The 25,574-nt window shown below is 44.0% G+C and overlaps 1 protein-coding gene across 5 annotated transcripts in view; it reads left to right on the forward strand.

Annotated features, from left to right (window-relative positions):
- LOC125450669 (uncharacterized) overlaps positions 1-25,574 on the forward strand; it is a 137,554-nt gene that overhangs the window by 22,185 nt on the left and 89,795 nt on the right. For all 5 annotated transcript variants that reach the window (XM_048526711.2, XM_048526712.2, XM_048526710.2 and 2 more), the window contains exons 4-5: positions 4,192-4,361; positions 21,397-21,566. In XM_048526711.2, coding sequence (XP_048382668.1) covers positions 4,192-4,361; positions 21,397-21,566 — 340 coding nt within the window. The remainder of the gene's footprint in view (positions 1-4,191; positions 4,362-21,396; positions 21,567-25,574) is intronic.

Raw genomic sequence — 25,574 nt, forward strand, 5'->3', positions numbered from 1 at the left:
TAGAACTTTGTAGAGTTAATACCAAACAGAGTAGGCAGGATCTAGGCCCAAAACATCAGTTTTCCTGCTCCTCTGATGCTGCTTGGCCTGCTGTGTTCATCCAGCTCTGCACCTCGTTATCTGGGCATATTTGGTTCATTTTTGGTTTGCCAAGCCATAACAAGTGAAGTGCCACAGCCGTCACTGCTGCAGTTTCAATGATTTGGAAGTTATATTAATGAATTGAATGGAAAGTACTGAATGGACAGTAGCTAAACTTGCTGATAATACAAAATGAAATAAAAAAACAAGCTGTGAAAAGAATAAGAGGGATCTTCCGAGAGTATTTTTTTAATTTGTTATTGGGAAAGGGAATTGCTAGCTACACCAGCATTTTTCACCGACTCCGAATTGTTCTTGAGAGGGTGGTATTTGCATTCTGAAACTACTGAAGTCCTTTTTGTGTAGGTACACCCACCGTGCTGTTAGGAAGGCACTTTAAGATTTTTGAGCCAGTGACATTGATGGGACAGCAATGCAAGTTCCAAGTCCACATCAGCTTGGAAGGAGTATGCAGATAGAGATATTCCAATGCATCTGCTGCCCTTACCGTTCTAGGTTGTAAAGGGCATGAATTTTCAAGGGACTGACAAAGGAACCTTGGTGAGTTTCTCAGTAAACTTGTTGATGGTACACTGCTGCCACTGGCTGTCATTGGTGAAGGCAATGAATGGTAACACCGGTGGAGAGGGTATCAATCAAGTGGGTTCCTTTGTCTTGAATATTGTCTAGCTTCTTGAGTGCTGTTGCAGTCGCACCGTCCAGACAAGTAGGATATTTATTGCATTCCTGAATTGTGCATTGTAGATTGGTAGAAGATAATGAGGAGACAGGAAACGAGGCTGTAGGGTTCATACAGTTTGACCAGCTCTTGTAGCCTGGTTCTTATATGGATGATACCATTCAGTTCCTTGTCAATAATCACCAGGATGTTGATAATGGATAATTCAGTGGCAGTAATGCCATTGAATGTCAAGAGAAGACAGGTAATCCTTAAACTCAAAATAGAAAGCAGGTTTGGGACAGCGCTCTTTCTCAACCATTGGCTGGTGGCAGTTGGTTCCACAAAACATATAACAGAACTTAAGTTCAATGACTAAAAAAAACACTAACCATGAAATCATTGTCAATTGTTGTAAGACCCTTTCCAAAATGACCTGGAATGCCCATCAGGTGGACCAAACAAAAGTCTACTAAACAAAATGAGACAGACAAAATGAAATAGTATCGACCAAGGAATGGCAAACCCATTAATGGCACAGATTAATGATATTATTTTAAGAAAATCAAATAAAACACTGGGGTTCATTTTTAGTTAGATAGAATTGAAATGCAAAGAATCTACATTAAGATTGCTTAGAAACTTGGTTAGACCAGACATTGATATTGACCCTACAATTTGGAAAATTGCCCAGGTATGTTTTATCCACCAAAAGCAGGACAAGTCCAATTTTGAGGTCTTTCACCCATTGTCATCAGGAGAACGAGCAGTGCTATCAAGCAGCTACCACTGAGCAATAACTTGTTCACTAACCACAGCGTTCCAAACTTTTACAGCTTACTTTAAACATAGAAATAAAGAGCTGAATTTCAGAACTCATGTGATGTGACTTGTAATAATGGAAACTGCAGATGCTGGAGAATCCAAGATAACAAAGTGTGGAGCTGGATGAACACAGCAGGCCAAGCAGCATCTCAGGAGAACAAAAACTGACGTTTCAGGCCTAGACCCTTCATCAGAGAGGGGGATGGGGAGAGGGAACTGGAATAAATAGGGAGAGAGAGGGAGGCGGACCGAAGATGGAGAGAAAAGAAGATAGGTAGAGAGGAGAGTATAGGTGAGGAAGTAGGGAGGGGATAGGTCAGTCCAGGGAAGACAGACAGGTCAAGAAGGCGGGATGAGGTGGTAGGTAGGAAATGGAGGTGCGGCTTGAGGTGGGAGGAAGAGATGAGTGAGAGGAAGAACAGGTTAGGGAAGCAGAGACAGGCTGGACTGGTTTTGGGATGCAGTGGGGGAAGGGGAGATTTTGAAGCTTGTGAAGTCCATATTGATACCATTGGGCTGCAGAGTCCCCAAGCGGAATACGAGTTGCTGTTCTTGCAAACTTCGGGTGGCATCATTGTGGCACTGCAGGAGGCCCATGATGGACATGTTGTCTGAGGAATGGGAGGGGGAGTTGAAATGGTTCGCGACTGGGAGGTGCAGTTGTTTGTTGCGAACCTAGTGGAGGAGCGCACCTCCCAGTCGTGACACCTCCACTCGGTTCGCAACAAACAACTGCACCTCCTAGTCACGAACCATTTTAACTCCCCCTCCCATTCGTCAGACAACGTGTCCATCATGGACCTCCTGCAGTGCCACAATGATGCCACCCGAAGGTTGCAAGAACAGCAACTCATATTCCACTTGGGAACCCTGCAGCCCAATGGTATCAATGTGGACTTCACAAGCTTCAAAATCTCCCCTTCCCCCACTGCATCCCAAAACCAGCCTAGTTCTTCCCCTCCCCCCACTGCGTCACCAAACCAGCCCAGCTCGTCCCCTCCCCCCACTGCATCCCAAAACCAGTCCAGCCTGTCTCCGCTTCCCTAATCTGTTCTTCCTCTCACCCATCCCTTCCTCCCACCTCAAGCCGCACCTCCATTTCCTACCTACCACCTCATCCCGCCTCCTTGACCTGTCCGTCTTCCCTGGACTGCCCTATCCCCTCCCTACCTCCTCACCTACACTCTCCTCTCTACCTATCTTGTTTTCTCTCCATCTTCGGTCCGCCACTCCCTCTCTCCCTATTTATTCCAGTTCCCTCTCCCCATCCCCCTCTCTGATGAAGGGTCTAGGCCCGAAACGTCAGCTTTTGTGCTCCTGAGATGCTGCTTGGCCTGCTGTGTTCATTCAGCTCCACACTTCAATATGCAATGTGACTTCCCTTGTTATAAAGACAGCATTAGACTGTGTGATGCCAGTAAGCCTACCTAACCAAAGATAAAGTCATTGAAAATTGAGGAATGCTCTCCTGTGGTTGGAGTCATTGGATCCTGGCACGGAGGTCGATGATTGTGGGTATCCAGTGTATCTCTGCCAGAGTTTCTAAGGGCAGACCCAATCATGTCTGACAGCTTTGTTAATTACCTTCCTTCCATTATTGAGTCAGAAATAGGAATATTTGCTAATGATTATATGGTGTTCAGCAGAATTTTCAACTTCTCAGATATTGATGCAATGTGTTCATCTGCAGTTAGACCAGAGCAAATTTCAGGATTGTGCGATATGTAATAAGTAGTATTTGTACCACACAAATACCAGACAATTACCATTTCAAGCAAGAAACAGTGTCACCATCTCCCCCATATGTTCAGCAGTATTAGCATCATTGAGGATTACCAATCATCGTTTAATTAACTAGGAAATCTACAAAAGTACCAAGGTCACAAGAGCATGTCAGAAGCTAGAGTCCATAATGAGTAGCTCACTTCTCAACTCCCAAAGCCTGTTAACTAATTCACAAAGTTCAAATGAAGAGTCCAATGCAATACTTTTCACCTGTCTGGATAAGTACATCTCCAAAAGCTAATAAAGTTTAAAGAGATCCAGGACAACACAGTTCCACTTGATCAGCACCCTATTCACCACATAAAATACTATCAATGACAACAGTGTAGAAGGTGCACTGTAGGACATGATCAAGCCTCCTTTGAAACCTTCCATCCCTGACCACCTTGCAAAACAAAGCCACTGGAGGTGAGGGTGCAGTACCACCTATAAGTTCCCATACAAGCCTCATACCATCTTACCTTGAAATTATATTGGTGATTCTTGACAGGTACCCAGCCACTCGAAAATTCTGGAAGGCAGATGGCCACTGTCTTCTCAAGGGCAATTAGGGATGGGCAATAAAGGCTGGCCTGTGTCTAATGATAAAGGTATCTTGTGTAGAAAATAAACACAGGGATAGATGTGTTGGATCCAATAAGCTGCTTCTGCGTTTGGACTCTGCGAAGTCATTGGTTAGTTATTACAATTGCACCTGAAAGATAAGCAGTTACATAAAATTAAAATCGCAACACTCTCCACTGTATCTTTGCTAAGGTTTAATGGGTTTCCATTTCCCAGTCCTGTCTCATGTTCCATATTTTCTAAACGTTTCAAAACAGTTTCTGATACTGATCCACGGACGCCGCTGGCTCCATTCTTGCGCTTCATGCTATTTCTTCCTGGAACAAAAGCCATGTGTTTTGAAAGTGCCTGTGGATGCTGTGCTGTGCTACTTGAATATGATGACCCAATAAATCCAGGAAAGAAGATTGTCAAATCAGTAAATTCAGTAAGTTTATCGATGCAATTTCTTTTTCCCCGTGTGTCTGTTTAGATTATATTGTTGCCTTTTTAAAAATATTTGTTTATTTGCGTAGATATGTTCAATTGCATCTACTCATGCAGAAATGATTTGACTTTGTGCCCAACCCAGGGCCATGTTTTCGTGCATCAGTTGGGAACGACATGGTGAACTGACATGGTGATTGTTCTGGCCAAAACCCCACATGGCATATTCCATACCTGCCCCTTTGTATTTTTAAATGCCAGCGAGAGATGTTGGGTGGGCTCCTGTCAATGGACGGTCCAATCAGGCTTCAAGTTAGCAGCCCTAACTTCTCAACAGGGAGTTACTAACCTGAAGGTGGAAGCAGTGAGGGAGAAGGCCTTTTATATGTTCTGAGTTTTATAAAATGGTTACAAATACCTGGGCTTGAGCCTGGAGGGGCAACACCTCCATGGGATAGTCATTAGCTGCAATCTTGGCTGGGTGCAATTATTAAGGGTGAAGAAGCAGCTCTTTGTATGCACGACCATGGCCTCCTCCTCCTTTCCAACACTGCTGTTCTGCTGAAAGCCCACGCCAATGTGGGCTTCCCATTTTTCTAACTGGAAATCCCAGTCGGAGTGGGATTGGAGCATTAATAGGCTCCTCGATATCTTCTGCCTATCAGAATGCAGTCGATCCAACCCCAATAGGCCTCATTGAAAATAGGTACAGATCATGGTGACAAAATGGTACAACAGCTCTTCTGGGTGCTTCCAATCTGGACCTCAGCATCAATTGAAAACTTCATTGCTGCGAACACTCATCAACTGATTTTCAATCATAGGAATAAACCTCTGCATGTTATCAACTTGGTTATATAATATGTATTTTGATGATAATTGACAGATACATTCAGCTTTATGCATTTATTTGAAGGAGCAGAAGTAAATTCTCAATGCCTAATTGTCAGATGCCCCATTGAACTGCTAATGCCCATTTCACTTAGGTAACCCACAATGCAGTTAGGGAGGAAGTTCCAGTATTTTGTAGGAATTGTGATACTTTCCAAGTCAGCACGGTGACTGGCTGGATGGATACCTGGGGGAGGTGGTTGTGTTCCTATGCATCTGATCTCATTGTTCTTCACGGTGGTAGTAGAGCTGGGTTTGGATGCAGCCTTGATGCATTACTGTAGAGCATCTTGTAAATGGTAGACTCTGCTGTTATCAGCATCAGTAGTGGAGGGACTGAAGGCTTGAGGGTATGATGTGAATCAAGCAGACTACTTTGTCCTGGATGGTGTCAAACTTCTTAACTGTCATTGGAGCTGCATATACCCAGGCAAGTGGGAGTATTGCATCACATTCCCGATTGTGCCTTGTAGTTGGTGGACAGGTTTAAGGGAGTCAGGAGTCCTTACTCACTCTAGGATTCCTAGCCTCACATCCATTCTTCTAGACGCAGTATTTGTATGGCTGGTCCATTCAGCTTCTGATCAATGGCAACACTAGGATGTTGATAGATGATCACAGAGTTATTCTCAACAAATTAAAATATTCAGAATTAGATTTCATTGCCACGTGTACAGGAGTACAGTGAAAAGTGTACACCGTTACCACTTGCCGGCACCATCTTTCAATACAAAAACTAGAATTTAAAAAAAGCAACAATAAGAAATAAAAGAAACAGAGCCAAAAGGAAAGGAAAGGTCCAGATCACCCTCACCAGCTTTGCCAATGCTGCAGCCACCATCTCACTGCCAGAAACGCAAAGCAGGAATGTTAATCTGATAGTCCTAATTTAAAGTTAAGTTGTCTTTGGAACACTCAACTCTGAGCCTCCATCCCACCACCTCAAGCTCTTGCCCACTGCCACAACAGCGCCAGTCTTGCTGAAGTAACTGCCACTGATGCTGCCAGCTCCTACGCTGGGACCAAACTTGCTGCCATCACCACCTCCACCGTCAGGCATCAGGTCTAGCCACAGACCTGGAGCCTCAGCTCAGCCTGTGAATCTGGGCCAGGCATTAAGCCTGGGTCCTGTTCTTCGCTCAATGGGAGACCTTGGGCCTATGTAGAGCCGCATCTATCTTGTCCTGGCATTACTGCCGCCGCTGCCTCAGTCCACTATTCCACGCTAGCAAAAGGTAAAATAAAAGACTTTAAAGAAGAAAAGGCAAAAATAAAAAGAGAAAAAAGAAAATCATATTGAAGAGGATGAGCCCCAGGCCTAGGAGGCTGAATACTGTTAATCCACCACTGCCATCTTGACATGGTCAATGATTTTGTTAGCATGTACACAGCAAATTTCTTTATGTATAGATTATGTTTGCAGAAAGCAGATCTCTTTGTAAATGTACAGAGAAAACATGGGTGTGACGATATTATGACAAATAGGGAGATTTCTTTGCTCTGTTTAATAAGGCTTTGTTACAATTAAAAGTGCCATAGAAGTTTCATTTGCTGATCTTAACTCCGAAATGAAGGTCTAGTGAAGAAGGCATTTGGTGCCTGTGCCTTTATTGGTCAGTGCATTGAGTATATGAGCCGGGAGATCATGTTGTGGCTGTACAGAACATTGGTTAAGCCACTTTTGGAATATTGTGTGCAGTTTGGTCTCCCTGCTATAGGAAAGATGTTGTTAATCACAAAAGGGTTCAGAAAAGATTTACAAGGATGTTGGCAGAATCAGAGGGTTTGAGCTATAGGGAGATGCTGAATAGACTGGGACAATTTTCCCTGGAGCATTGGAGGCTGAGGGGTGACCTGATAGAGGTTTATACAATCATGACGGGTATGGATAGAGTGAATAGCCAAGGTTTTTCTCCCCAGAGTGGAGGAGTCCAAAACTAGATGGCATAGTTTTAAGGTGAGAGGGGAAAGACTTAAAAGGGACCTAAGCAGCAACTTTTTCCTGCAGAAGTGGTGTGTGTATGGAATGTACTGCCAGAGGAGTGGCAGAGGCTGGTACAGTTGCAACCTGTTAACTCTATAAACAACTCTTCAACTCTATAAATACATCCAATCATTAGCATTCTCTGGAACAAATCCTACCTATTTACCTTTCATCATGAATAATTGAAGTACTAACTTGAGACTACCATGGCCTGTGAGGTCATGAGAAATTCTTCAATTACCTTCGTTTTAGTTGGACCTCTGAGCTCCAGGAATGAACTGAAATTCACATTATATCTCGTTTTGGGCAGGACTGCCATAATGTAAACCTGACAGTTATTTCCACATATCTATCACTTAGTAGAATCACAAAAATCAATTCTGAGGATCAGTTCAAATTAATTATTCTAATTTTATTGTCTCTCTGTGTGTTTTGCATTATTGTGATTATTTGTACGAATTGAATTGTAAATAAATTGGAATTATGCTTTCACCCTTGTAAAAACAATGTATTTGAACCCTATAATAGTACTGATGTTTTTGGCCCTCAAATCCAAATGTCTTTTCTAAACAAGAAATGGCTACAGAAACAAAATAACTACATGGGTAAATTCAGAAAAATGCTGACTGAGACAAGTGGGATTTAACACCTAATGGTATCACAGAAACCTCAGACAGGACTGTCAAATCTTATGCTACAAAGACAACGAGGAACTGACAACACCCTCAAGAGGAAGCCACCCTCTGCAGATTATGGCCCAAACTACAGACACATTTTGTGACTTCCTTTTGAAAAATACACAAGAACAGGGATTAAAAAGCCAATTTCAACTCTGCTGGAGTATACTAGTGGGACCAAACATTTTTGTTTGCATGCTGGCATACTATGAAGGTCACAGTCAAAGAACAACCCTATGTTGCATGTAAAGATACTCACTCATTCTATGTGCTAGAAGTCAACTAGCTAGGAGCAAGACAGAAAGGCTCTGTCTCTTCTTAAATGCTGTAATTGAATCATGATCAAAAGGCAAGTGCTGGAAAGTGGGGCTAGTATAGAGTAGTTTATTGTCAGTGCAGACTCAATGGACTGAAGGGATTGTTCTATGATGTATCGTTCCATGAGACAGAGATTGAAACTTTTTTTGACACCTTCAAACTGTGACACAGCAATTCATCTTTAGTCCTAATTACTACAGAATAAGCATTCACGGAATGGAAATTGAAATACAGAAATAAGAATAAAGAAGCTAATGCTGGACTGAAAGATTGCTGTGTGTGATATCAGTTCCAATTCATGAAGCACTAGTCCTGGGGAAAGAATATTGTTCCAATTGAATTGGCTTCGCTGGGATTAGTGACCTAGTGAATTGTAATAACCAGGCCATAGAGAGGGCAGTAGGATGGGAGGGTGACATAGAAGGGAAGTTTTAAATATCAAAATAAACATGAGTAAGCAGAAGTTCAGGGCGGTGTGGTGAAGAGGGGAATGATAATCAAAGCGGGACAGGACTGGGCAGAAAGTATAATCAGAGAGCAGTAGAAGTTAAAATTAGAGAGAGTCAAAGCTTAAGCAAAAGCTTAATGTTCTTTATCTGAATGCACACATTTGTAACAAGATAGATGAATTTACAACGCAAATAAAAATGGATAGATATGACTTGGAAGCTTTTACAGAGATAACATTGCAAAGTGACCAGCACTGAGAACTCATTATTCATCATAATTACAATTTTCCAGTGGAATGTAAGAGCAGGAGTAGGTTATTCAGCCCTGTCAAGCCTGTTTCACCATTTGGTGAGTTCATGGCTGATTTGTTACCTAACTCCATTTACCAGACTTTGACCTATATCTCTTTTATCTACCTCAGATTTAAAATTAACAACTGATCTACTATTCACACCCATTTGTGGAAGAGAGTTCCAAACATTTGCTCCTCTTTGTGTGAGGAAGTAATTCCTAGTATCTCTCCTAAATGGCCTGGTCCTAATTCTCAGACTATGTCCCCATAGAATCCTCAAGTAGCAGACATAGATTATCTACCTTGTCTTTTGCTGTTAATATCTTGATGAATTTTTATAAGATCACCCCTTAACCATCTACATTCTAGAGAAAACAGGGCTCTCCTAGGGCTGCATGTAGCTCAGTGGTTAGCACTGCTGCCTCATAGCACCAAGGACCGAGTTTGATTCCACCCTTGGGCGACTGTCTGCGTGGGTTTGCTTTGGATGCTCCAGTTTCCTCTCACAGTCCAAAGATATGCAGGTTAGATGGATTGGCTGTGCTAAATTACCTATAATATCCAGGGATATGTAGGCTAGGTGAATTACCATGGGGAGTATAGGGATGGAGGGGTTGTTGGTTCTGGGTGGGATGCTTTTTGGAGGATCAGTTTGGACTTGATGGCCAAATGGCCTGCTTCGAGGGGTTCGCCTCTCTTCTCCTCATACTTTAATCCCTAAAGTTCAGGTACATTCTTGTAAACTTGTGTTTTAATCTCTCCAAGGCCAATATATCCTTCCTGATGTACGGTGCCCAGATCTACTCACAGGACGACACAGTGTCATGTATAACTGCAGTATGTCTTATGTATCTTTGTACTCCAATCCATAAAGCTATTTCATTAGCCTTCTTGATTATTTTCTGCTCCTGTTTGAAAGGTCTATACACCTGGATCCCAAAGTCTCTGTGGACATCCACAGTATTTAAACCAGAAGGCTATTGGATGTCCAAGCAGAATCAGGCCATTTGGCTCATAGAGTCTGCTCCGCTATTTGATCATGGCTAATATGTTTCTCAACTCCATTCTCCTGCCTTCTCCTGTAGCACTTAGTCCCCTTTCTATTCAAGAACCTACCAGTAGTGATTGGAGCCTAGTGGATCCATCGACTCTGAAATCCTTGATGGGAGTTGTTAACCTGGGCCAATCAGGGAGCCCCGGGTGGCAGATATAAACAGGGGATTTAGAGAGTCTCCTAATTTCAGGGACTGACACCGAGCTGTACTGTGCACATGTAAATAAAGGGTGATTTAGTGACAGGATACCAGCCTCTGTGTAGTTATTTCAGCGGTGATTGGAGAAAACTTGGCTGAAGAACATTCACTCATGTCAGTCATCTCTGAGTTAGTGTAAGCATTTCTGGTGCTGTACTTTTAAGTGGGAAGCTTGACTTGTTCAATCATACTGTTGAAGACTGGGCCCAGTACGTGGAAAGAATGTGTGAGTGATAATGGGAACTGCAGATGCTGGAGAATCCAACATAACAAAGTGTGGAGCTGGATGAACACAGCAGGCCAAGCAGCATCTCAGGAGCACAAAAGCTGACATTTCGGGCCTACACCCTTCATCAGAGAGGGGGATGGGGAGAGGGAACAGGAATAAATAGGGAGAGAGAGGGAGACGGAGCGAAGATGGAGAGAAAAGAAGATAGGTAGAGAGGAGAGTATAGGTGAGGAGGTAGGTAGGGGATAGGTCAGTCCAGGGAAGACGGACAGGTCAAGGAGGCGGTAGATAGGAAATGGAGGTGCGGCTTGAAGTGGGAGGAAGGGATGGGTGAGAGGAAGAACAGGTGAGGGAAGAGGAGGCAGGCTGGGCTGGTTTTGGGATGCAGTGGGGGAGGGGACGAGCTGGGCTGGTTTGGTGATGCAGTGGGGGGAGGGGAAGAACTGGGCTGGTTTTGGGATGCAGTGGGGGAGGGGACGAGCTGGGCTGGTTTGGTGATGCAGTGGGGGGAGGGGAAGAACTGGGCTGGTTTTGGGATGCAGTGGGGGAGGGGACGAGCTGGGCTGGTTTGGTGATGCAGTGGGGGGAGGGGAAGAACTGGGCTGGTTTTGGGATGCAGTGGGGGAAGCGGAGATTTTGAAGCTTGTGAAGTCCACATTGATACCATTGAGCTGCAGGGTTCCCAGGCGGAATATGAGTTGCTGTTCTTGCAACCTTCAGGTGGCATCATTGTGGCACTGCAGGAGGCCCGTGATGGACATGTTGTCTGAGGAATGGGAGGTTGGAGTTGAAATCGTTTGCGACTGGGAGGTGCAGTTGATTGTTGCGAACTGAGCGGAGGTGTTCTGCAAAGTGGTCCCCAAGCCTCCGCTTGGTTTCCCCAATGTAGAGGAAGCCACACTGGGTGCAATGGATACAATATACCACATTGGCAGATGTGCAGGTGAACATCTGCTTAATATGGAAGTTCATCTTGGGGCCTGGGATGGGGGTGAGGGAGGAGGTGTGGGGGCAAGTGTAGCACTTGCTGCGGTTGCAGAGGAAGGTGCCAGGTGTGGTGGAGTTGAAGGGGAGTGTGGAGCGGACAAGGGAGTCACGGAGAGAGTGGTCTCTCTGGAAGGCAGACAAGGGTGGGGATGGAAAAATGGCTTGGGTGGTGGGGTCGGATTGTAGATGGCGGAAGTGTCAGAGGATGATGCATTGTATCCGGAGGTTAGTGGGTGGTATGTAAGAACGAGGGGGGTCCTCTTGGGGCGGTTGTGGTGGGGGCGGGGTGTGAGGGATGTGTTGCGGGAAATGCGGGAGACACGGTCAAGGGCGTTCTCAACCACTGCAGGGGGAAAGTTGCGGACCTTGAAAAACGTGGACATCTGGGATGTGCGGGAGTGGAATGCCTCATCCTGGGAGCAGATGCGGCAGAGGTGGAGGAATTGGGAATAGGGGGTGGAATTTTTGCAGGAGGGTAGGTGGGAGGAGATGTATTCTAGGTAGCTGTGGGAGTCAGTGGGCTTGAAATGGACATCAGTTTCTAGCTGGTTGCCTGAGATGGAGACTGAGAGGTCCAGGAAGGTGAGGGATGTGTTGGAGATGGCCTAGGCGAACTTGAGGTTGGGGTGGAAGGTGTTGGTGAAGTGAATGAACTGTTCGAGCTCCTCTGGGGAGCAAGAGGCAGCGCCGATACAGTCATCAATGTAACGGAGGAAGAGGTGGGGTTTGGGGCCTTTGTAGGTGCGGAAGAGGGTCTGCTCCACGTAACCTACAAAGATGCAGGCAAAGTTTGGGCCCATGTGGGTACCCATGGCCGCCCCCTTTGTCTGTAGGAAGTGGGAGGAATCAAACGAGAAGTTGTTGAGGGCGAAGACAAGTTCGGCTCGGCAGATGAGGGTGTCGGTGGAGGGGGATTGGTCGGGCCTGCAGGACAGGAAGAAACGATGGGAATTGAGGCCATCTGCATGCGGAATACAGGTGTATAGGAACTAGACATCCACAGTGAAAATGAGGCGTTGGGGGCCAGGGAATTAGAAGTTCTGGAGGAGGTGGAGGGTGTGGGTGGTGTCATGGACGTAGGTAGGGAGTTCCTGGACCAAAGGGGAGAAAATGGAGTCCAGATAGGTGGAGATGAGTTCAGTGGGCAGGAACAGGCTGAGACAATGGGTCGACCAGGGCAGGCATTTCTGTGGATTTTGGGAAGGAAATAGAAACGGGCGGTGCAGGGTTGGGGAACAATGAGGTTGGAGGCTGTGGGTGGGAGGTCCCCTGAGGTGATGAGGTCATAGATGGTGTTGGAGATGATGGTTTGGTGCTCGGGGGTGGTGTCATGATCAAGGGGGTGGTAGGAGGAGATGTTGGAGGAGCCAAACTTGTCCTCACACTCAACAACTTCTCGTTTGATTCCTCCCACTTCCTACAGACAAAGGGGGTGGCCATGGGTACCCACGTGGGCCCAAGCTATGCCTGCCTCTTTGTAGGTTACGTGGAATAGTCCCTCTTCCGCACCTACACAGGCCCCAAACCCCACCTCTTCCTCCGTTACATTGATAACTGTATTGGCGCTGCCTCTTGCTCCCCAGAGGAGCTCGAACAGTTCATTCACTTTACCAACACCTTCCACCCCAACCTCAAGTTCACCTGGGCCATCTCCATCGTTTGGACTTGGCAATGTAACCCTAACCCTAACCCTAACCCTATCCACTCCCTACCTCCTCACCTATACTCTCCTCTCTACCTATCATCTTTTCTCTCCATCTTCGGTCCACCTCCCCCTCTCTCCCTATTTATTCCAGTTCCCTCTCCCTACTCCCTTTTCTGATGAAGGGTCTAGGCCCGAAACGTCAGCTTTTGTGCTCCTGAGATGCTGCTTGGCCTGCTGTGTTCATCCAGCTCCACACTTTGTTATGTGGAAAGAATGTGATGTGTTTTCCGGGTAAACAACATTGGGGCAGATGAAACACAATGAGTAGCCCTTCTGACTACTTGCAGACCTGCAGAGTATTTGGTTATTAGGGGCCGAACTTTCCTAAAGGCACCAAACATTAAAACCTTTCAAGAGTTGATGGATTGAGCTAAAGAATATTATGACCCCCAATCTCCTGTCATTCTGAGATGTTGTTCATTTTATTTGGCAGTTTGAGAACCGGGGAATCCATATCAGGACTTTGATGAGTTTAAGACAAGTGGCAGAGGCGTGTAACTTTGGTTGAACCCTTAGTGAGATGCTGTGAGACTCTTTTGTATGTTAATGGCATAGCCATGCAAAAGCGCCTACTTGCCCAACTAGATCTTAAACAGGCAATATAACACTACAACTGGCTTTGGCATTAGAAAATGTGGCAATTGGAGCATGGGAGCTGCAGGGTATCTCAATGGAATTAGTCACCTCTGACAATATCTAATCATGGACATCAGAAGATCTTGTCCTGGCAAAACTAAAACATTTGGTGGTGATGGCAGGAAGCAGAAGGGCCATTACAACCAAGATTGAAATATTTCTGGACTCAGGAAACCAGATCACCACAAAGAATGGCTTTTTACTCTGGGCAGAAATAGTGATTGCCCCAAGTAAAGGGTGCTACCATATTCTGGCTGAGCTCCACCAGGGTCATCCATGAGTTCTCAAAAATGAATATGTTGGCAAGAAATTATGTCTGATGACCAGGATTAGATGCCAACCTTGCTGCATTGGTGGGTCAGTGCCCAGACTTCCAACAGTACAAAAATTGCCACAGGCAGTGCCCCACTTTCATAGGAAAGGCCTGGACTTGGTTGCACGTCGACTATGCTGGTCCTTTCATGGGCTCAATGTTCCTGGCCATTCTAAATGCCCATTCAAAGTGGTTGGACATGCGTAGAGTTCATTCGCCAAACTCAGGGATGACATTGAAAAGCTGTGAGCATTGCTTGTGATGCATGGACTCCCAGAAGTATCGGTCACAGACAAATGGACATCTTTTACCAGTAGGGAATTTGAGTATTTCCTAAAGTTGTGTGGTATTTGGCATGTTCAGGCAGCACCATACCATCGGCCGTCCCATGATCTGGTAGAAAAAGAGGTCCAAACATTGAAGATAGGCCGAAAGAAATAGCCCATAACTTCATTTGGTGCCAAACTGTCCTGGTTCCTGTTCAATTATAGGACCACCCCACAAGCAGTGACAGGAGTAACTCCAGAAGAATTGCTGATGGGGAGAAGACTCCGTACCAGGTTAACCCTGATATTCCCAGAGCTTGCGGGGGAGAATGAAATAGCAGCAGGAACACCAATGCCAGTCACATGCCTCCTCTAAGCAAGAGAGATAATTTAGTGCAGGGGATGGGGTTTCGCACCGGAATCATGGAAGTGGCTTGGCATGGGTATGAGGTCAGGTCGATGCAAGATCAGGTCCCTTGACATACAAAGTTCAGGTGGATGAGGTTATCTTGAACAAACACGTGGATGACCTGAAAGCTGTTACCATGCAAATGAAGCAGGTACAAAACATACCTGGCCCCTCAGAACAGCCAGAAGGCTGGTCAGAAACCAGGTGTTCTCCCCCTCTATCTAGCTTCAAGGAAACATTGGAGTCCGAGATAGGTGTGGCCTTGATACTGTTACCACCGGAAGAGGAGGAAGAAGTTCTCCTAAAATGCTCCAGGTGCAAGAGGTGGGCTATGGTCCTGTACATGCTGTCCATGTTTGGGTCCAAGGCAGAGGAACTGGACCTGGAGTGAAAATGACCCAGGAGAGGCTATAAGAGGAAGAACAGGCATACATTCCCGGACTTGTTGGTTGTGGGGCAGCATAGGGATGTTGTGATTTGGAACAGGTGGATCTTAGTGACTTGATTGGGATTATTAACCTGGACCAGTCAGGGAGCCTTGGCTGACAGATGCAAACAGGGAATTAGAATCTCCTCAGTTGAGCACTGACTCCGAGCTGGCCAGCCATAACCAGTGTATTGTGCACATGTAAATAAAGGGTGACTTGGAGATGGGAGACTGGCCTCTGTGCAGTTATTTCATTATTTACCTCTGTCTTAAATACACTCAATGTCTTGGCATTCACAGACCTCTGTGGCAATGTGTGATATAAACTCACCACTTTCTGCCTGAAGAAATTCCACCTTATCTTAGTTCTAAAGGCTTATCCCTTCAATTTGAAGAAGTGCCTCAAATCTTAGTCTTTCCTACGAATGGAAACATCCTCTTCACATTCGCTTTCTTCAAGCCATGTCGGTATTCTATAAATTTCAACCAGACTTCCACCTCATTCTTCTAAATTCCATCGAGTACAGATCTAGAATCCTCAATTGCTCCTCATACAGTAACCCCTAATCTCTTCAATCATTATTATAAACCTCTTCTGGACAGTCTCCAATGCCAGTACATCGTTCCTTCGATATGGGGCCCAAAACTGCTCACAATATTCCAAATTCAGTTTGATCAGAGCTTTATACAACATCTCTACAATCGTATTCTCGTCCTTATGAAATGAATCTTAACATTGTATTTTCCTTCCTAACTGCCAAGTGAAATCCCTTTGTTCTTCAGATTTGTAAAGTCCTATTTAGAAAATGTAGGACATCTTAGTTCTTCCTACTAAAGTACATAATCTCACATTCATCCAAACTGTATTTCATTTGCTATTTCTTTGCCCACTCTCTTAGCCAGTCTTAGTCGTTGGGCAGCCTTCCTGCTTCCTCAACACTTACTCACCCCTCCACCTATCTTTGTACCATCTGCAAACTTAACACAATACCCTCAGTTCATTTTCTGAAGAAGAGTCTCGACCCGAAATGTCAGCTTTCCTGCTCCTCTGATGCTGCTTGGCCTGCTGTGTTCATCCAGCTCTACACAGTGTTATCTCAGAACCTTTGCCTACATTGTTAATGAAAGGCCTTCTGTAAATCTAAATAGATGATGTCCAATGGCTGTCCTTTGTCTAACTTACTCGTTACCTCCTCAAGTAATTCTGACAGACTGATCAGGCAAGACCTCCCCATTTTACTATGCTCTTGCAAGTAATGAACTCTTAAGATCTTACTAATGGCCCAAGTCAGACTAACTGACCTATGCTAACCTACCTTCTGTTTCCCTCCCTTCTTAAACAGGGATGTTGCATTAGACATTTTACAGTATATTCTCCCTGACGCCAATGATTCCTGAAAGATCATCATCAATGTCTCCACAATGTCCTAACCTATCTCCCTCAGAACTCTGGAGTCCAGTCCATCTAGTGCATGTGATTTGTCTGCCTTCAAACTGTTCAGCTTCCCCAACACCTTTGCCCCACTATTGGCCACTACACCCACCTCTGCCCCCTGACTTACTTGTAGTCTTGGTATTTTGCTGGTGTCTTCCATCCTGAACACTGATACAAAGTACCGACTTGGTTCCTATGTGTTCCCAGCTCTATGCATTGACCCAGCCATTTTCCAATTGCAGTTAGTGTACACTGAATAGCCAGTGAATCAAGGAACAAAGTTTGTGGTAAATCGAGTCATCACTGGGTTCTACCTAGTCACCAGGCAACACCCCCACTGCCACCGACAACCTCCAGGTCCTGTTATACCTTACATTGCCTGTCAACTCAACTGTGCACATCCCCCAATGTAGAGACCCACGAGATTGACTTTCATCGCCAAGTGTCCTCCCTGACCCCCTAAGCCCTGCCAATATACCTTAATTATGCTCATTTTGATTCACTGTGCTCCCATGGTACATGCCCATTCTACTTTACTGGGTCAATCCTGCTTTTGACCCTTTCTTGGGGGACCAGTGATTGCGAGAGTCATGTCTTGTTTGCCTGTGGATGGGATCAGTCTGTTCTACAGCAATGACCTGGATCTGTCAAAAGTAATAACATCCCCACTGGCCTCTGAGAATCCAGTGAGGTCAAGGAGATGAAATAACCGCAGGAGGAAGTGGCACACACTTTTCCTGACAGTTTGGACTCACCAGGCAAACACAGCCAGTGGAGGATGAGGTGGCACATCAGCCCCTCATTATCTTTGTAGTCACAGAGATCTCAGTCAAGTGTGTGCTGACTTGCCTCTCTGTCCCTTCAAAGAGATGTTGTTTGGAGCTCCTTCACATAGGTAGGTAGGAATTTCCTTGATCTCCCCATCCTGACAGCATTTAAATTATATCCATAGCCATTGTGGCTGTGTCAGTCCTCTTTTAGAAAACACATTGGAGCATTAGTTCAATATACCCAGACTACTTTAAGGTTTGGAAGAATGAGGGGGAATCTCGTGGAAATATAAAATTATAACGTGGCTAGACAGAAGGAAAATCAGTCTGGTAAACCTTCATTGCACTTTCTCCACAGCCAGAACATTCTCCCTCAGATAAGGGGACCAAAGCTGCACACAGTAGCCTACCTCAGGCCTCACCAAGTCCCTTGTGGCTAGACATCCCTTCTCCAGTTGTTGAATCCTCTCACCACGAAAGCCAGCACACATAATGTAGATTTTATGATTTGGGTGAGGGAATGAGATGTAATATCTACAAATTTGCAAATGACCCGAAGCTTTTGGGAGGGTGAGCTGTAAGGAGATGGCAAAGATGTTTCAGTGCAATTTGGACAAGCTGAGTAAGTAGGCAAATGTGTGACAAATGCAGTACAATGTGGGCACATGTGAGGTTATCAGCTTTATAGGTAAAAGCAGGAAGGTAGGTTATTATCCGAATGGCTATGAATTGAGAGAAGGAAATGTCCTCACATACTAGTTACTGAAGGTCAGCAAGTGGATGCAGCAGGCAGTTAAGAAGGCAAATGGAATGTTGGTCTTGATAGTGAGAACATAGAACATAGAAGAATACAGCGCAGTACAGGCCCTTTGACCCACGATGTTGTGCCGAGCTTTTACCCTCAACTTAATGTTTGCCTAACCTCCACCCCTACCTTACACTATCATCCATATTCTATTTAATAGCCGCTTAAATGTGCCTAATGAGGCCGACTCCACTACCCTGTCCGACAATGCATTCCACACCCCTGCCACTCTCTGAGTAAAGAACCTACCTCTGATGCCTCCCCTATATCTACTTCCACTCACTTTAAAACTATACCCCCTCATAACAGCTACCTCCAATCTAGGAAAAAGTCTCTGGCCTTCCACTCTATCTATACCTCTGATCATTTTGTACACCTCTAGCAAGTCACCCTCTCATCCTTAGTCATTCTAAAAAGAAAAACCCTAGCTCTCTCAACCTTTCTTCATAAGACCTTCCCTCCATTGCAGGCAACATCCTGGTAAATCTCCTCTGCAGCTTTTCCAATTCTTCCAAATCTTTCCTGTAATGAGGCGACCAGAACTGGACACAATACCCCAGATGTGACCGAACTAGGGCTTTGTATAGCTGAAGCATAACTTCACTGCTCTTGAACTCAATCCCTCTATTAACGAAAGCTAAGACACCATATGCCTTCTTAACCACTCTATCTGCCTGTGTGACAGCTTTCAGGGAGCTGTGAACATGAGCCCCAAGATCCCTCTGCTCCCCTACACTGCCAAGAATTTTTCCAGTAACCCTGTATTCTGCTTTCAAGTTTGTCCTTCCAAAATGAATCACCTCACACTTTTCAGGGTTAAATTCCATCTGCCACTTCTTAGCCCAGCTCTGCATCCTATCAATGTCTCTTTGTACAGGAGCAGGGATGTCTTGCTGCAATTATCCAGGGCCTCGGTGAGACTATATCTGGTGTATTGTGTGATGAAGGATGTTCTTGCTATAGAGGGCATGTAGCAAGGTTTACCACTCTGATTCTTTGGCTGGCAGGACTGATGTTTGAGGAGAGGTTGAATTGGTTAGGATTACATTCACTGGAATTCAGGTGAATGTTATAGATGTCTTTAAAATTTTAACAGGGTAGATGCAGGAAGAATGTTCTCAATGACCGGGGAGTCCAGAACCAGTTGCAGTCTGAAAAGACAGGGTAAACCATTTAAGATTAAGATGGGAAATTCCTTCACCCAGAGGGTGGTGAGTCTGTGGAATTACCTACCAAAGAAAATGTTCGAGGCCAAAACGTTGTATGATTTAAAGAAGGAGTTGAATATAGCACTTTGCAAAAGGGGTCAAAGGATATGGGGGAAAAGTAGGAACAGGCGATTGATTTGAGTGATGTGCCATGATCATAATAAATGGCGCAGCAGGCTCAGAGGGCCAAATGGCCTACTGCTGCTCCTTTTATTAACCTATTTTCCTAATCAGCATGCTCAGAGATGTTATTAAACTCCTTTAAAGCAGTTGGAACTGGAACCTGAGCGGCCTGGTCCACAGGTAGGGACGTTAACCCAGCAACAGAAGAGGGCCCCGATGCTTTTGTTTAATACTTTCATGTTTCTGTTGTAACATTTGCCTTCTTTATTATCTGTTGTGCTTACTTTCTGTGACTGATGTACAAAGGCACAAAAGTCTCATTGCACCTCCCCCTTTCCTAATCTATCACCATTCAGATTTAATCTGCCTTCATGTTGCTGCTTCCATTTGCTAACATTTTCTTCATTTTGTTTTATGCTTTGTTTTGTGTTTAGTTGAACAATAACTGTTGTAACCACAATCTGTTGAATTACAGTGCTCAGTATTTGTTAAGTAACAGTTTTAGAAGAGGGTGATTCTGTGATTTAATTGCATATGTTCATCCAGCTTTAGAACAATAGGAGATCAGTAATTCCACCAAAACAATTTCCAAAAGGTAGCATGAGAGCTGTACTCCAAACACCCCAAGCCATGTGGCTGCTCTTCAGCGGTTGGGATTAAAGCACTTTATTAGATAAATTGCCCCATAAGTGTGTGATATATAAACAAAATACTGCAAACGGTGAAATTCGGCACTCAGCAGGTCTGGCAGCATCTGTGAGAAAAGGAATAACTTCTTCAGATCATTCAGACCTTCCATCAACCTGAAACATTTAGGCTTGTTGCAGTCTTCACACATATGCATAGGCTGATAGGTATTTCTAGATTTTTTTGGCTTCATTATTATAAGTGGTCGATGGTGAAATTGAATTGTCATAATACACAAATGATTTGGATGTGAAAATAAGAGTCATGATAATTAAGTTTGTAGATGACATCAGAATCGGTGGTGTAGTGGACTCTGAAAATGGCTATCTCAGAGCACAACAGGATCTTGATCAGATGGGGCATGGGCTAAGGAGTGGCAGATGGAGCTTAATATAGATAAATATGAGGCATTGCGTTTTGGTAAGGCAAATCAAGGCAGGACTTTTACATTTAATGGTAGTGCCATGGGGGAGTGTTCCCGAACAGATAGACTTTGGGGAATAAGTGCATAGGGTTCCTTGAAAGTAGAGTCGTAGATAGACAGGGTGGCTAAGAAGCCATATGGCATGCTTGCCTTCATAGAGGTTTATAAAATCATGAGAGACATGGAAAGGGTGGATATTCAAAGTCTTTTTCCTTGGTTGGAGGGAGTCCAAAACTAGAAGGCATAGGTTTAAGTTGAGAAGGGAAAGACTTAAAAAGGACCTGTGGGGTAACTTTTTCAGGCAGAGGATGGTGTGTGGAGGAATGAGCTGCCAGAGGAAGTGGTGGAGACTGGTGCAATTATAACGTTTAAAAGGCATCTGGATGAGTAAACAGGAAGGGTCTAGACGAATATTTGCCAAATGCTGGAAATGGGACTGGACCGGAATCAGATGTCTTGATTGGCGCAGACAAGGTGGACCGAAGGGTCTGTTTCCAAGACGCTTTGGTTCCATTTATTCCTCATCTCAATGATCCTAAATTCATGAAAAAGTGTAGACCTAAATATTAGCTTGAAAGCTTTATTACTTGGCTGATTTGCACAGTTTGTATACCATATATTCATTGCCATATATACAGCTCATAATAATACATTGTAAATGTTAAATCTCTTGTTTTTTTTGAGGAAAATTGCATAGTGTGCATTTATATCTATGGAACATATTGAGCTAATTTTTGAATTTTGCAGTGTTTATATCCAGTTGGGGCTCTCCTGTCATTGAAGAACCATCAAGTTATAACAATCGAGGCAGTGTCGTCCTTTAAGGAGAGTTTACACACCGTACAAAAGCGACTGGCTGATTATCATGGAAGTCAGTGTGGATTCTGCAGCCCAGGTTTTGTCATCCAGATGCTTGCGTAAGTGCTGACAATTGCCTTTATTAGCTGTCCAGTTAAATATCTTTGTTTGTTTAAAAGTGATTTCATGTACAATTCACAGTATTGACTGCAGGACTTTTTCTAAGAAAGCCGTGTTTTGTTCTTTATGCACAAATTGACATATATATTCAGCTTGATCCAATTTGAAGTGGGGTATATAAGAAAAGAAAATACAGTCTTTCTGTTCTCTCAATTTTTATATATTTTACAAAAGTATCATACTGTATTTATTTTGTACTCATATTATTTGTGAAGTTCATGTTTGAAATGTTTTCCTTGTTTTGTTTCAAGTCATATACACAGTTTAGAAGTGGGATTGACATAGAGTCAAGGTGAAAGATAAATAGCTGCTGTATTTTGTCCCGAGTCAGATCCAGAATTTTTCAGGTTAGTGTGGCTAAATTGATCTTGATGCAATTTTCAAGCATCAAGTGTGCAAACATAACTTTAGTCACACTCTTCACTTCTGACATTAATATTTCACTTTTAATAAACCTATACCTTTCTAATGTTGTGACTTTGATATTGTTAACTAGGGTAGTCAAAGTTATATGTGGTGTTAGCTTTGATTTTATTTCTAGTACACTTGCCTCCAAATAGCTTGGGTGTCGATGCACCATTGGAGTCTTGAGCACATGATCTACATTGACCCCTCAGTGTGGAGCTGAATGCTGCATTGTTAGAAGAGCCTCCTTTCAGATAACACGCTAAACTGAAGCCAACTACATTGTCCATCATTTAACTTATTGGATGCAAAGACTCCGCAGCGATACTTGAAGACAATTTCTCAATAAATACCAGATACATATTTTTGTTTTACTTCGATCTTGGGATAAGAGCATCATTTAATGCCTATCCTTAATTGACCTGGAGAGCGCTCTAGTGAGCTGCCTTCTAAAACCACAACATGGTCATTTTGTTTTTTGCTATTTGGAAACTTAACGTACACAACTGATCTGCGGCATTTCCTGCATTAAAAGTGACTCCAGTCCAAGCATCGGAATTGGCTGTTGCTTTATTTTTTGAGATTTAGGCGAGTGCTTCAGTGTGACATGGCCATGGAGGCTAAGAATCTCAATTCCTGGCATGACCACAGACCATAGGCCATGCATGCTCTGATCATTTTTTTAAAAGACCAAATGACCCAGCAATTTCAAGGACACTAACTCTTCCTGTGTTGTGATGACTGGCATAAAAATGATTCAAGACTGGTGAGGGCAAAAAAATTAGAGCCCACAGGACATAGTGAGTTGGTCAGAGGCAGTCTAGGCTACTTCTGTATTGTTGATCAATGATGTGCTTAGATTCAGGAAAAAGAGGCTACAGGCGACAGAGCTGCTATTGTTGGCAGTCTCCAGATAACCAGGATTCCTGAGAAACCCTGAGAAGCTGAAAAGATAGATAAAGGTTAAAAACCAAAAGAAATGTGGATGCTGAAAATCAGGAACAAAAACAGAACTTGCTGGAAAAGCTCAGCCGGTCTGGCAGCATCTGTGAAGGGAAAAAACAGAGTTAATGTTTCCGGTCCAGTGACCCTTCCTCAGAACGGAGATGGATGAATATTGCTGCCTCTGTGTTGGATAGAAGAGGGCTCAGAAGAAATGCTGGAAACCATTAGTAGCTCAGCACAAGTAGGAACAATGATTAAGGAAGCCCAAAAGCAGCATTTGCGTTGTAAGAAGTCTAGGAGTTTGGAGAAACTTGGCTCAGTTCTAGTTTAGTGATGCTAGCTGCCTTTGAAAGAAATGGAATTGTGCCTGTGAGTAGGCTGTGGAATGCAGTCATGGAAATCCGGTGGAGTGTAGTCTCAAGGGAAAGGATTAAGTTTAATTATTTGATTTGATTTATTGTTGCCACATATACCAAGATACAGATTATTCCATACAAAGTACATCAGAGTAGCAGAACACAGTGCAGAATACAATGTTACAGCCGCAGGGAACTTGTAGAGAAAGAGAACTTCCAGGGCTAGAGCAGAGGTAGAGATAGGAAGGAAAACAGATTTCAGACAGTTAAGAAGGTGATCAAAAAATAGAGTCTCAAACAATGGTAATTTCAGGAGTGCTCCCAGTCTCACTTCCTAATAAACACAGAATTAGGAGAACTGAGTGACTGTGCACACTTGCGCGCACTCCCTGTTTCTCTTGGGTAGCCTGATGATTATCCATCCTCTATCAGCCTGTGACTCTGTAATTCAACACCATTTCCCAACCATGCTCGCCATATCGTTCTCTTTCTCACAAATGCACCACAGTGACTCCAGCTTTTTCAAATTACTATCGCCAGTGAGCAGATTTGTCAAGCTGGCAAACATGCTTTTCCAGGTAATTTAGAATAGAATCATAGAATCTCTACAGAATGGAAGCAGGCCAATCAGCCCATTGAGTCCACACTGACCCTCGAAAGAGCATTCCACCTAGATCCACCTTCCTACCCTATTCCTTTAACCCTGCATTTTCCCATGGATAACCCACCTAGCCTGGATATCCCTGGACACTATGGACAATTTAGCATGGCCAAACTACCTAACCTCTACATCTTTTGGACTGTGGAAGGAACCCAGAGTACCTGAAGGAAACCCATGCAGACACAGGCAGTATGTGCAAACTCCACCCAGACAGTCACCTGAGACTGGAATCAAACCCAGGTCCCTGGTGCTAGATTGCTTGCCATGATTTTTCACTTGCCACAGATCATCTGGGACTTATGGAATACCTTACCAGTTACTCATCAGTCAGCTCCTCTGCTACACCAAAGTATGAACCAATTACTGGAGAGTGACAAAAGCAGAGAAAAGATGCACCATTTCCCCCCGTCACCAAACTTACTGCTCATCAGTCTGCACAGTCAAACCACATGCAGGCAGTGAAGAATGTTATCTAAGATTACCAAGCGATCTTGATCAATTGGGTCGACAGGCTGAGGAGTGACAGATGGAATTTAATTTGGATCAACACAAGGTATTGTATTTTGGCAACACAAAGGAAGGCAGGTTTTATACAATTAATGGTACTACTCTGGATAATGTGAAAAAACAGAGAGACCTAAGGGTTCAGGTACATAATTTTTAGAAATTTGCATCACATGTAAACATGATGGGCAAGACAGCATTTAGCACACTTGCCTTCATTGTTCAGACCTTTGAATATAGGAGTTGGGATGTCATGTTGAGGTTGTACAGGACATTGCTGAGGCCTCTCCTGGAAGACTGTGTACAGTTTTGGTTGCCTTGCTATGGAAGGATATTATTATGTTGGAGAGCATTCAGGAAAGATTTGCCAGGATATTGCTGGGAATGGAAGGTTTGAATCATACAGGTAGGCTGGCTAGCATATTTCTGGAGGGTAGGCGGATGAGGGGTGACCTCATAAAGGTTTATAAAATTATGAGGGGCATAGAAAAGGTGAGTAGCAAGGGTTGTTTCGCTGGGGTGGGGAGTTCAAAACTAGAGGGTGTATTTTTAAAGTGAGAGGAGAAGGATTTTAAAAAGGCCATGAGGGGCACCTTTTTCATACAAAGAGTGGTTCATTTGTGGAATGAACTGTCAGAGGAAGTGGTGAATGCAAGTGCAGTTACAACATTTAAAAGACACTTGGTAAAGTACATGAATAGGAAAGGTTTGGAGGGATATGGACCAATCACAGGCAAGTAGGACTAACTTGATTTGGGAACTTGGTCAGCATAGACTAGTTGGACCAAATGGTCCTTTTCCATGCTGTCTGACTGTATGACTCTATAAAAATATATTCATACCATTCAAAACTGAAACCACAGCAAACGGGTGAGATGGACAGACAATTAGCTCATCAGCTACTCTCCAGTAGAGCCTTTTTAGCCCTGACTAAGGCTGAAAGAAATGTATTTACTTTATTAGTTTATTACTCTTTACCAATTAAATCTGAACTGCAAACCAGACCAGATTTTTAGAAAATGCAGAAATTTAAAAATCTCCATCTGTCAAACTCATGCCTGCTTACTATGCTCACA

The sequence above is a fragment of the Stegostoma tigrinum genome, chromosome 3 (genome assembly GCF_030684315.1).
Source record: "Stegostoma tigrinum isolate sSteTig4 chromosome 3, sSteTig4.hap1, whole genome shotgun sequence".
In the NCBI taxonomy this organism is placed as follows: domain Eukaryota; kingdom Metazoa; phylum Chordata; class Chondrichthyes; order Orectolobiformes; family Stegostomatidae; genus Stegostoma; species Stegostoma tigrinum.